General features: G+C 40.9%; 1 protein-coding gene across 3 annotated transcripts; it reads right to left on the bottom strand.

The window, feature by feature from the left end:
- Positions 1-2,100: 2,100 nt before the first annotated feature.
- RNF138 (ring finger protein 138) lies at positions 2,101-12,829 on the bottom strand. 3 transcript variants are annotated; one of them, XM_013184951.3, is made up of 7 exons: positions 12,240-12,811; positions 11,127-11,292; positions 9,481-9,596; positions 7,910-7,978; positions 7,313-7,418; positions 6,362-6,469; positions 2,101-4,958 (listed from the first exon to the last, which is right to left on the bottom strand). In XM_013184951.3, exons 1-7 carry the CDS (start codon positions 12,344-12,346, stop codon positions 4,890-4,892), a joined length of 741 nt encoding a protein of 246 aa, XP_013040405.3. In that variant the 5' UTR covers positions 12,347-12,811; the 3' UTR covers positions 2,101-4,889. The 3 variants fall into 3 exon arrangements, with proteins under 3 accessions (XP_013040405.3, XP_047905319.2, XP_066848999.1); XM_048049362.2 differs by lacking the exon at positions 2,101-4,958 and adding an exon at positions 4,975-5,384 and having other exon boundaries at positions 7,910-7,975; positions 12,240-12,829; XM_066992898.1 differs by lacking the exon at positions 2,101-4,958 and adding an exon at positions 4,980-5,384 and having other exon boundaries at positions 12,240-12,820.
- Positions 12,830-13,312: the final 483 nt, after the last annotated feature.

Genomic DNA, 13,312 nt, shown 5'->3' with positions numbered 1-13,312 from the left:
TAGAGGCTCTGAATTTTGTCTTCTACATATATTCATTTATACATATAACAGGACATAGAAGAGATTTTTAAAAGTGAGTTTGTGTTCCATACTGAGAAAAAACTATATAGCATTTCTGTCCTTTCATCACTAGTTTCCTACAATTCTAAAAGAACCTTGAAGATGCTTTTCACAGAATTGGCAAAGGCTGGAGGGGACCTCTGTAAATCACCTGGTCCGGGCAGGGCCACCCAGAACAGGGTGCCCAGGCCCATGTCCAGGTGACTTTTGAAGATCTCCAAGGAGGAGATCCACAGCCCCTCTGGGCAACTTGGGCCAGTGCTTTGCCACCCGCACATGAAGCAGTGCTGCCTGGTGCTCAGAGGGAGCCTCCTACGTTCCAGTTTGTGCCCACGGCCTCTTGTCCTGGCACTGGGCACCACTGAACAGAGCCTGGCTCTGTCCTCTTGGCACCTCCCTTCAGGTATTTACAGACATTGATGAGCTCCCCCTGAGCCTCCTCTTCTCCAGGCTGAGCAGGCCCACCCAGCTCTCTCAGCCTTTCCACACAGGAGGAAGGGCCTGGAGCACTTATAACCTTCACAGCCCTTTGTTGGACATTTCAGTATGTCCGTGCCTTGTACTAGGGAGCCCAGAACTGGAGAAAGTGCTCCTGGTGTGGCCTTACCAGTGCTAAGAAGGGAAGGATCACCTCCTTCGACCTGCTGGCAATGCGTTGCCTGACGCAGCTCAGGATACCATTAGCCTTCTTTGCCGCAAGGGCGCATTGCTGGCTCATGTTCAACTTGGTGTCCACCAGAAATCCCTGATCCTTTTCTGCAAAGTGTTTTCCAGTTTCGTGGCCCCCAGCCTGTATATGTGCATGGGGTGGTTCCCCCTACAGGTGCAGGACTTTACACCTCTCCTTGTTGAACATTATGAGGTTCCTCTTGCACGATATCCTTGTAGCTCTCCTTGTCTGTAATAAAACAACTTTGGCTGCGGGTTCTAGTGTCATTTCACAAAGTGCATAGTATTTACAAGACCCAGCAAAGAGTACATGCTTTGAGAATCCATGAATTCACGTGTGTTTCAGCATAAAACACAGGATACTAAAAAAATACTCTAGAAACACTTATATATAGCACTCTCGTGTTCAAATCCCATTGGTCTCAGAAGTAACATCTAAAGAGGGGACCGAAAAATGCTTCCCAAACACAGAATACATTCTAGCCCTGACTACCTGTCAGAAGACAAAACAAGTGACTCCTTGTGTCCTTGGGAATGAAGTCCTGGCTTAGGACTAGAGCAGGACGAAGAGGAGTTCTACGGAGCTCACTTATCCTATTATGAACGCACTGACAATGAGAATTAAACACACTGAGTACATTCTCTCTACATAATGAAATATACTTTGCTACAGTAAAAGAAAATTAAATGGAATCTCTAACAAAGGGCTTATAACCAGATTTAGGTGGTACAATAATCTGTTTAGAGCTCACAAAACTACATTCTAAGGAGAAAGAACAATAAACTAATAAAAACTAAATGTATATATTTTGCCATATTCTATCATTCAAAATAAGATATTAACTCAAATGTCTTAACCATATTATCATGTTTATGATCCTTGAATGCAAAACCACAAAAAATAACCAAGAGTTTTTCTGCTCAAAAATACAGGGGCAGAAGGGTAAATCACCTGCATGCCACCAAGCTGGTCCAAAAATTCAGCCAGCCCAAACCTATCAACTAGTCTTTCCTCAGAAGAACATTAACTCTTTTCAGTAAGTCTACTTTCAAATAACAAGGTTTGCTATCAGTGCCAAGTGTTACATACATCTTTCCTTCTTTTAGGAGGTTATTTTTCTGTTAACATCACATGGGACAGCAACGTACTAATGTGTGAGGGAGGAAAGGCTGCATGAGTAACAGTTTTGTCCAACCTATCACCGTTTTTGCTTCATGGAAAGATCTTATGATGTGATTTCAGGTAGCTTGTCAGCTCATGAGAGGATCATGAGCCAAGATCAAACTCATTAGTTCCAGCAACATCCTATGAAGGCATATGAATGACAATTAACTGAAGTTTACAAAGCATGTGGAAAGGAAGAAGTAGTGTCAAAGGAATTGATCATCTTTATTATGCAACAAAGAGACAAATAGAAAATAAAATATTTTAATCAAAAAAAAACAAAACAGAAGGTAAAATTCAAACATAATGTAGCATATTGAAACCATACACAATGCAACCTGAACATGAAAACATTTTTCAACAGCAATGTCCCAGTAAAGGTTTTATGTTCTGCGTGTAAGCATGACCTATTACAAATATACAGCTTTTTGTGAACGTTTTAAGTTTCAGTGAGAAAGATCATGACCAGCAGCAGCATATTTGATCAGATCGTTCATTTTCATTAAATGCTTACCTAGTGAGTGTACTGGATGCAGTATCTTCATATTAGAAGTATAAAACATTAACCAAGGCAGCGCCTACCAATACAGATCTTAGTATATGCAAATAAAGAGGATAAACATTTTGCAAGGTTTTTTTATATTGCATTTATAGCCATTTGTTGCTTTAAAACGTGCATTTGAGTCTTTCAACGTTTAAACATGACCAAAATGCTACTTCAGCAACTATGCACCAAGTGACAACTAATTATTGCTATATAAAAAACATATTTCCCAGAGTTTTAAAGTAGATGTAAATTTATTTGCAATTCTCAAGGTATGTTCAAGTAACAGAAATAACTAGTTCCAGTGTCCAAGAGGTGTTCTGAATCTGTATTGGCTATAGGCATTTTTTGCCAGATCAGACAAATATTTCACTGAATTTAAAAAAAGTTTCATATAACTATTAAATTCCTTAGAAAATTTACGCAGCAATAAAAACCAAACACCATGGTCATTTTATTTTAAGAAGTTACACCTTTAGTATCAGGCTACCTTGAAATTTCTTTCTCTTTAAGGACAGTATTTCATAGCTAGCTTTACAGAGGAGCAGAGAAAAAAAATCGAAAACTTTTCAGTTAGATCACATTTGGAGTGAACCACACCAAAACAGTATGTGGTCAAAACAAGCACTAGAGCTTAGAGTGAGAATACTCAGATAGGAATACGGAGGCAAACAAGGAAGGTGGAGCACCAGATCAAATTCTGGCTTTTTGTCAAAATACTGTATCAAGCCAGTAAAAAAAATACTATGCATGTTTTATAAAAGGGATGTTAACTTTTAGACGCCTCTGAAATAGCTGATTTTAGCTGTATTTTAGCCAGCTATGATTCCTTCAGTGATGTTTTAGACTTTTTAAAAATAGAAGATAGACATTTCAAGTTACAATGTATAGCATTTTAGTTCCAACATTCAACATATTATAACTAGGGTTCAGTTTTGAAACCCATTACATTGTAGAATGAGGCATTTCAACCTTAACAGTTTTAGAATAAGAAATGCTCTAGTATTTAAAGAATAATCAAAACCCTGGAGAGCAAATGGGAGAGAGGGTACAAGAAGCAGATTGTACTTCTGCTGCACAACTGATATTATTACATATAACTCATTAACTAGACTAGAAAAACTACTGAGTATGCTCTTCACCACATATACAGTACACGTTACGAACAACAGTTTGCCAATGGATGATAGTAACGCAACATGAAGAGTCAGTCCTAAAAGGTATATATTCAGAACTCTGTCTGAACCTCCAAAAAAGTTATCTGTGCAGCTTTATTTCCCATTCCTCCCATTAGTATTAAATATCTGAACGTTATTTAAAAAAATTTATTTTCCATTTGAATTCAAAATTGCCTAGGTGATTTTCTTCTCTGATTTTAATAGCTGTCTTGCTGGGGGTATGGTTATCTAAAATAGGAGTATGTTGTTAATTATTTTAAAAGAAGCTTTTATTCTCAACTGTTTTTTCAAGCGTTCAGATGCAGTAGGTGTTGAAGTTTTAAACAGTTTTACCAAAATAAACAAGTTCATTTCTGAGCACTGGTAGGTCTGAAGCCAATTAGTTCTCTACTTACGCAGTCTCCCAAGAAAGACAGGACAGAACCAAACTTAAATTCTTAAAACAACTGTAGAAGTTTTTAAAAAAGCTCCAGAAATATGAAAAACTAGCTGGCTACAGTCATATATTAAGAAAGCATACCTTTTGCATGCCATCTTGGATTGCTCAGAAAATATATTGGGAGCACTGTCTTCATTAATAGTTGGGAGTACAGGGAAAACTCTTCATCCAGTTTACTAAGCAAGTGTCCTACTTCAGTTATGCTCAAAGAGGGAAAACATAGATGTAACTATTCCCAGGCAATGGTATCATTCTTTCTCAGTGAAAATGAAAGAAACCTCCTCTGCATTGCTGATCTATACAAAACAAGTATTCTGATTTCTTACATTGGCATTATTTTCATTTACATAGCAATGGTAAAAAACAAATCACAACATCAAATAAAACTTTGTCCTTGGGCAGGAAGAAGAAAAAATGATTATCTCACAGCTATCTTAGTAGATGAAAAATGAACTTAAAAAAAAAAATCGACAGTGCAACAGAGCATCTTTGCATCGCTTTCCAACATGCTGTTTTCAAATTGTTACTGGTCAGTTAAAATATCTGTCATTAACATAAGAAACTTTGTAATTAACAGAGTAGTAAAAGTTAAAGACAATCAAGACAACTGTGAGATGTTCCGAAAAGGTCCCTAATTCCACCGGGACAGATCTCAGTAAAAATATCTAGTTTGAGTTTTAGTAAAATCACTTATGAAAAGTCCTTATCGGCGTGGAAAAAATTAAGCCTGAAAACTAGTTACTGGGTACCATTTTTATTAATATACGCTCCAGATTACCAACAGAATTAATACATTTTTTTCTCTCAGCCAGCAAGATGAAGGGAGCCTATACTTTAAAAGTTCACATGACAGGATTCTTGAACTGCGTTTTGGTATTGGGCTTCTTCATCAAGCTGAAGATTCTAAACAAAATGAAAACATCATCAAAATACTCAAATATTCAAATACTCGAGATGCACCAGAGTCTTTACTTTAATCATTCATTTTCCACATTTTTACATAGGAATTGGCATGTGGTACTTGGTGGTACTTGACTGTTTATGTTGCACAGTATCTTTTATTTAACCAAGTAAGTACAAGATCCACGAGACAGGAGAAGAATGAGATGAGTGGGACAAGGCTCATTAAACAGAAGGGTCCATCTTCTCTTCCTGGCTCAATTACATTGCAGAATAGTCAGCTCAGGAAAGCTGACTGTGTCACACAATTCTTACACCAGGGTTTCCAACAAGCCATAACCTTCTCCATTAATAAATACTAGACGTGATCCCCAGGCAACAGTAATCATAGATTGTGGAGAATATACTGCTTAAATTGAGAAAGCAAACCTGTATCACAAAAGATGGGTGGTTAACCCTGCTACTTTTGGAAAGCTATATTCCAAGATGTTAACATGCCAGAGTAATACACCTTTTTAGTGCAATTCTGGCAGCTTCCTCAAATCGTAATTCCAACCACCAGTTCTACATCCTCAAACACGCAAGATGCACTCATGTTGAAGAGCCCAGTCCTGAGTCAATCTCCAGGCTCTTCTTATCTTTGTCACAGATCACTCAACACAAAGAACATACCTTATCATTGTGTTCATTACCATGTGAGGCTGCCTATGCCTCAAATACTATGTTTGTCCCACCCAAGGCTAAAGCAGTGCACCCCAAAGTCTGTTAAATACTCTAGAAACTACAGCTTGAACTCTCCAGAGACCTGATCCCGCATGTAGGCCTCATCTGTCTGGCTTGACTTACGATCCACCCAGTGACTAACAATCTGCTTATGTAGTTTTGCATCTACTCCAGGGCCACTTACTCAAAGTGAGCCTGAAAGAAGGCAACCAGACCAATGATTCAATGTCACATCTCTTTTTCACATTGCAGACCCTCTCACAACATACTGAAAGAGAGGCTGTAGCAGAACACCAGCTTGTAAAGCTGCACTTTTGAGTCCTGAGAACTATGGTTTAGCCACTTCTGCCGTGATAGCTGCAAAATGGCAATAAAAACAGAGTAGCATATTTTCCTCAGAAGCAGAAGTAATAGACTGTTATAAAAGAACAAATAGTTTAGACTGAGAACACTAAGCTAAAGACTTAAGCTACCAGTTTGGAGCATAGCTTAAGTGTTGACAACATCTATTCCCAGTAGCATTCCATACAGATAACACAAAGTTAAGAACAGACAGGCCTACTTCTGACTTCTGTCCAGAGCGGCAACATAGTGTGAAGCACAAATTTTTTATTTGGCAGTTGTACTTCTAGAAAAAAAAGTTACTATTTGTTCCCATACATATCAAAGACAAGAAAGCTTACCACAAATTCTCCATAGTCAAACTGGTGTCTCAGATTTAGATGGCTAACAAGATTTCTGGTAACCTGGTTAGAATCTGCCCAAGGAAGAGATACACAAATAGGGCAGATCTGAATTTGGGAGAAAAAGAGAGAATTAAAAAAAAAAAAGTTACTGGTAATTCAGAACGCATTAAAAACATGTTCTACAGGAATAACTAGACTACTACTTATCCACTATCAAAATACAGTAAAAAATGTTTACAGAAAATATAGTTTTAGGTATTCTTTTCCTCAGTGGTGTAACATTCAAAAATTAAATTTCAGCTTGCCAAATTTGTTAGTGTTTCTCTAAGAAGTGGAGGATTATCACTTCTGTCTGGCACTCCCTTCACCAATTTCCATTGCTTAAAATTTAGAAAAGAAAGTAATCACTGAATCCTACTTACTGTTTGGAAGGATTTTCATAGAAATGAGATGATCAAGTAAGTGAAAAGAAAAAATAACAACTCCTAAACATTCCTAAAAATTCCTATATTTGAAAACCAAACAGATTTTTCTCCTCCACTCCTTTTAATAACCTAAGTAACCTTAGGTTACTTCCCAGGTAACTGTAGGTTTCACATGAAACAACAGTTATGTTACAAATGAGATTCTGTAAAAACAGGTCTGGATTACTAAATGAAAAGGAGCTAATGTCAAGCTTAGAAGCTGAGTTTGTTTCAGCTTGAGATAAATGAGGCAGTTATGTGAGAACTGTCTTAAAAACAAACAGAAGATGGTTAAGTGTTTTCAATTCAAATGCACTGCATTAAGTATAGTGCTTTTCAGAAGTCTATAGCAACCTGTGTAGATATTGACTAGTTACTGCACACTTAAATTAATTTTCACATAATTAAAATGAAAGTAGCTTAAAAGGCATACATCAGTAAAAATGTATTTAAAAAAAAAAGGGGGAAGGGGGTGACTACTTACTACAGGAACTATCTGATAAAGATGTCTATTATTACAGTGATCCAACAAGCGCTGTCTGGTAAAATTGGCTTCTTGACACAGGGGGCATTTGAAAGTTGGATGTCCACTGTAAACAGAAATACACAGCATTAAACAGCAAAAAAAAAAAAGTTTTGGAAGTAGTGTTATGAAAAGTTTAATTCATCTGTTATCAGAACTTAGGAAAATAATGACAAATTAACAACAAATAAAACACCGTTAATGACATAACAGTGAACCTAACAGAGCTCCACTGATACTTCCAAACTGCAATTTTAAAACAAATTTATTATTTGTACATCTAAATGCATTCTTTTGAAGCTTGGACTGCAGAAAACACTTCTTTTTATCCAATTGCAACTACATCCTGTTCTTACTTACTTGGTAATACCTTTTAGTTCAAATCCTTCAGGAAACTACTGAAAAATTCCAATATATGGATGCAAATGAAGAAGAAACAAAAGTTTTTTAAAAAATATTTTTTCTGTAGCTTGTTTTTTGTTCTTTAGTTAGTAGAAGCTTACACTATGATTGTATGGATCTGTTGTAATAGTAAGTATCAGAAAATAAGCAGCCTACCTTGTATCTCCTTGCAGTATTTGATTATTAGCCATCCCTCCATTATCAGATATTGTATCATTCCTGCTACTTTATATGAAATAAAAAAAAAGTTAAAAGGTTATTATTGTCCTCCACTATCAAGATTTCTTAAAATTTATTAATAACAAAAATATACGTATATATCCATTAAGTCCCATGAATTTCAAGGCAAAACATAAAATGGCACACATTTTAACTTTCACAACTTTTCTTTTGGATCAAAGCATGTCTCAGTATCTAGTTACCATGGTGACCCTCAGTGGAATACCACACAACTTTATAGGAAATTGGTATACAATAAAATAGGCATTTAGTCAACAGTAATGGTAATGGAGTTTACAACCACGCAACTCAGAAGGCATTTTGAAGTATGAGAGCATAAGACAGGTAGTATTTTATATTTTTTTTTTTACTTATGGCTATGTAAATAGTCATTTAACTACCACGTGGTTGCCTGAGTTATTTACAACTTTCAACTACAGCAAGAACTATTTCCTCATGCTGTGCACAATATCATTTTCCTAAAATAAGAGTGACAAACAGCAACATTTTAGAAAGTACATTTAACCATATATGCACCTCAAGTTATGCCAGAAGAGGCAGCTCAGATACACTGACAACCCTAAGGCCATGAATATTTATTATCACAAATCTGGTCACAGTACGTTTCTTATACTTCTATAATGTTACAGGCACAGGTATTCTACTGTGGCATAATCAATAATTGTATAACAGTATCCAGAAACTTCAGTTAAACATTGCTACAAGCTGTTACCAGAACTAGTTGAACTTCTGCTTTCAGTATACAGATGGACTGAAAACCAAACACACAGAAGTTCAGTGTGCTAAAAATAGGATGTCAACACACAGTAAATAAAGCACAAGCTATATGTAATAAAAATCTCCATGAAACTAGTATGTAAAAATGGTCTTCAAAAAACCTCCCTCCCGCCATCTCTTCTCTCCCCCTAACCCCTCAAAAAACTCCACAACCAAAACAAAACACATCAGTCAGAAGGTATGAGGAAGAAAGCTCTTCAGCTTTACTGTCTGAAAGCAAACTGGTAAATGGCATTTGATTTTATGGTGTGTAACATGCTGGCATTCCTCATACATTTCATAAAAGATCAGTTCAAAACAAATTCAACCTGAAAACAAAAGCTTGCACAGTAATGTTTTGAAACAGGATAACCACTAAAACAGACTTATGAAAAGGGAGGGGGGAATAAATGAAGGGAACTTCCTTGGGGCTAGATATTATGAAATCTGTTACAAAGCAAGCTGCTCAAATTCTGTCAAAGCAAGGAAAGTAAGTTGGAAATACTGTATGTTTTTTTAAAAGAGCCCCTAGAAGACATTCCAAGCCAACATGTAGAAAGGTTTTCTTCTGTATGCTGAGTAAAGAAAAAGATCTGGAAAAACTGTCATTTTTTGAAGTGTAATATAACAGAAAATAATTATTACTAAAAGAAAACATGTCCTGGTAAAAAAAAAAAAAATCCTTTGGGGGGAAAAAAGATGCATGGTTATACATAAAACACCCTGATTACCTGCTCCCTGTTGAATCTTGGGAAATCTGTAAGTTTGGAATAATAGAAGAAACACCATATTCATCCTGATACTTCTTACACGTTTTATAATGCTGTCTCATCCATGAAAATCTAACCTGTAAATGAAATGCCAAATTATTCAAATCGTACTGAATAATCCAGGGACAGAAGGAAGAGAATTCTGCCAACAGAAAGCAATGCATGCAGGGATTATTTAGACATCATATGCAGCAGAAACTCTTTAACTTGTGCCTCCCCTCTCGGGATGAACATTTTCCTTCCTAGCATAAGATCTTCAACTCCTTTTTTTTCCCCCCTGTAGAGCTTCTATCACTGTGAGAAAGGAGAATGTTTCCACACCCCAAACCCTCTACAGCCAGACGACTGAGAAAGCTCTCTCAGGGGTACAAGATGTGAGTAAACTCCACTTGACTGAAACAAAACCATGGGAACTACACCTCTCACATCCAAGATCAATTACTGATGAGCTACTGTGGGGAGGGGACCTGAGGATGGAGGCACCACTTCTCCTTATATTCTCTGGCCCACTGTTTCTCTGTTCAGAGTGAAATCTTTTTGCAGTAGGAGTGTTATGACAACATACAACTTTCCTCCTTGAGAAAAAAAAAAAAGTAAGAGGACATGAATGAACAGCAGCTTATAGATGCCTATCCATTTTAGATGCAAGTAAGACAGTAATGAGTCGCCCAGATTTTGTCTGAACAAAGCTGTGCTGGACATGGCCTAAATCAGAATCTCAGGTCCAGCAGCACTCTCAGAAGTGCTTACAGGTTTAGAAGCTGAACAAGACCACATCTCATGAGCCTGTGCCTAAATTTCATTAAAGTTCTGAAGATCTGCTTCATTCTTCCTTTTGATTTACCAACTTGTTATTGTTTCTTTCTCCCATTTGTGTCATATGAATGTATCAGTGGAACAAAGCAAAAAGCTGATCTTTGCACACTGGCAGACCCAAGACTCAACTGAAATCTAATTAACATAACAATTACATGGATCGGATGAACTTTGATGTAAATAAAATGGGTTGCTAAAATCCTGGATCCAGTTATAGCAGAAGGCAGATTACTCTAGATTTCAGTGGTGTCAGGATTTCACCCGATGCTCTGATAATAATGCCCCCACCACAAAGTAAACAGACTGATGTTCTGTGGGGCAGGGAGAAACTCCACATGATTGTATGTTATGTACAGAGTTAATCAAGTAGTGTTTGTTGTTTGTAATTTAAGTTTTGAAGTAACTCTAAGCACTTTCATTTCCCTCCTGAAAGTGTCTGAGGTTTTCCATATACCTCTAACTTCCATTTTCAGTCACCTAACTTTTATTTTGCCAGTTTTATAGCTATATCCAGATTTCTCATTGTTTTGGGGGAAAAACTGGCACCCCACTCAGAAAGTCACTGTAGACAATAGAAGATCTTCTCTCAGTTTACATGTTAAGCATACCTAACAGGTACCTAATGGTAGGCGTCACATGCCTCATACATACACAAGCCAAACAAAACTAAGTCCAAACTACTACAGGCTTTTTTTTTTTTTTTTTTAGCTCCCAGACATGAATGGCAAACAAGTGTGCCTGTTTAAAAATAAGAACAAGATTATTCAACTTTTTGTAAAGTTTTACTCTACCTGCTTCTCACAGCATCTACAGCCCCCAGAAGCTTTCTTCATATTGTTTTCAACATCTAGAGCCCTTTTGGGATAAGATCTTTCTTTTTTAGTCACACTCCCCCGGCAGAGAGGACAATGTGTTCCACTTTCTCTGATAGCTGTCAAGAAGCACTTCCTGCAAAATCTAAATTGAAAAGTTACCACAAACACAGATTAGCAAAGTGAAAAAAGTTAGATACTTTGTCCTTCAGGAGAGATGAGTGATTACTAGCAAAAAGCAATACGTCAGACTACTGAACAAAAATCTTTAGAAGATAGACATAAGAAAAACAAACAGTGCTTACAAAGAAGTATACGGAAATTAGGGGACCCCGGCAATGAATTTTAGGTAAAAATCTTACTATTTTCTGTCTAGTGCTCCAGAGCTGTGCACTGGATTGATCATTAATGATATTAAATGGTGCAGCAACCACGTGACACTGGAAAATCTTATCAGAGTAATTCCTGTTTATTGTCCTTAAGTGGAGCCAAAAATACTGCAAAGCCTCATTTCTGTAGTTTTCCCAAAGATTCCAGTCCATTCACTTTTGCGTTTCTCCCCGGCTTCTTCTTGAAGCCTCGTATACCAACTATCAAAGGTATTTTGCCTTTCTACTAACCGCACTGTGTGGTTAGTAGAAGAGTACTTTGTGATCAAATATTCCTCCAAAAACGCACGGATTTCCACTAGGAATGGACGAAGGGAAAGAGGGAACAACTAACCTACGACCCCGTTCGGAAAGCGAACGGGAAAGCACAAACGAAGCCTAAAAGTGCAATTTCAGTTAGGTTTCTAAGTTGCCTTCGCTTGCAGCTCAGCTCGGCAGGCACCCAGAGGCCAGGGGGGGGACCTGCTTCAAGACGTGCCTTTTCTAACCGGGCCGCCACAAAAGAGCCGGGTGCGGGTGACACCTCCGGGGCCGGCCTTACACCGAGCCCTGCCGCTGCTTTACCTCGGGGCGCTGCCCGAAAACCTGAAAACCGGGCGGGGGGGGGAGAAGGAAGGCAGAGAAATAAAGGCAGAGACCCGGGGGAGGCGAGGCGACCGCCTCCGCAGGACGGAGGGGAAGGGAAGGAGGGAGGGATACCCACACATGCTGGCAGTTCGCGGTCCTCACGGGCGTTTTGAACACCTCCTGGCACACGGGACAGTAGAAATCATCCTCGTCGAAACGCTGCGCGGCGGCTTCCCCGGCCATGGCCAGGCGCCGGGGCCTCTCAGCGCGGAGCGGGGGCCAGGCGCCAGCCCCCCCCCCCCCACGGGCGCCCCCCGCGGGGCCGCCAGAAGATGGCGGGCGGGCACCTGGCGCCAGGTGGGCGGCGGGGGAACCGAAGGGGCCCGGCACGGCTCGGCTCGGCACGGCCCGGGCCCGGCTCGGGAAGCGCCGCCGCCGCCCCTCGGCGCTCCCTCCCCGCCCCCCGGCCTCGCTGCTACCTGCCGCTGCCCGCGGAGCGCTGCCGCCCCCGCCGCGGAGCCTGCGAGCGGCTCAGCCGCGGCTCGCCCGGCCCGGCTCCATGCTGCGCCCAGGCCCCGCCGCCGCCGCCACCGCTTCGCCCGGGGGACAGGGGCGGGACCGGGGCCTGGGGCGGGCCTGAGTTTCCATGGCGATCGCCTCCCGGCCCGGCGGGACTCTTGTGACACGGCGGGGCGGCCTCGCCCCGCTCCGCCCGGCGCGGCTCGGCACGGCACGGCGCCCCTTCACCCTTCACCTCTCGCCCCGTGCTTACCGCCGGTGCCAGCCCCGCCGCCGGTGCCGGCCCCTTCCCGCAGGCCGCCACCCCGGTCACGGCCCCGGGCTTAGGGACGGCGGGGAGGGCGCCCATGTCGCCGGGTCGTCCGGCCCCCAGGGGTGCCCGGGTTGCGTTGGCGAAGGGCGGCTTGTCGCCGCTGGCCCCGGCCGCAGGGGCGAGCCGGGAGGCAGGGCTGTGCCCGCCGCCAGGGGGCTCCGCCGGGCCCCCCGTGGCCGTGGGTTTGGGCCTGTGCTCGCACCCCGGCACGGTGCGGCCGCAGGGCCGGTACCTGTGCTGTGCTCCTGACGCTTCTCGGCACACAAAAGTTCATGGAGTTAGGAAAAATCCAACTCCTGGGAAGGTGGTGCCGCCCAGATGTCCAGCTGCTGCAACCCCACGTCCCTGTCGTCACCCCCATTTTGAGTATGATGCGA

This window comes from Anser cygnoides, chromosome 2 (genome assembly GCF_040182565.1).
Source record: "Anser cygnoides isolate HZ-2024a breed goose chromosome 2, Taihu_goose_T2T_genome, whole genome shotgun sequence".
NCBI lineage: Eukaryota > Metazoa > Chordata > Aves > Anseriformes > Anatidae > Anser > Anser cygnoides.
This window is presented reverse-complemented; position numbering and strand designations above follow the sequence as displayed.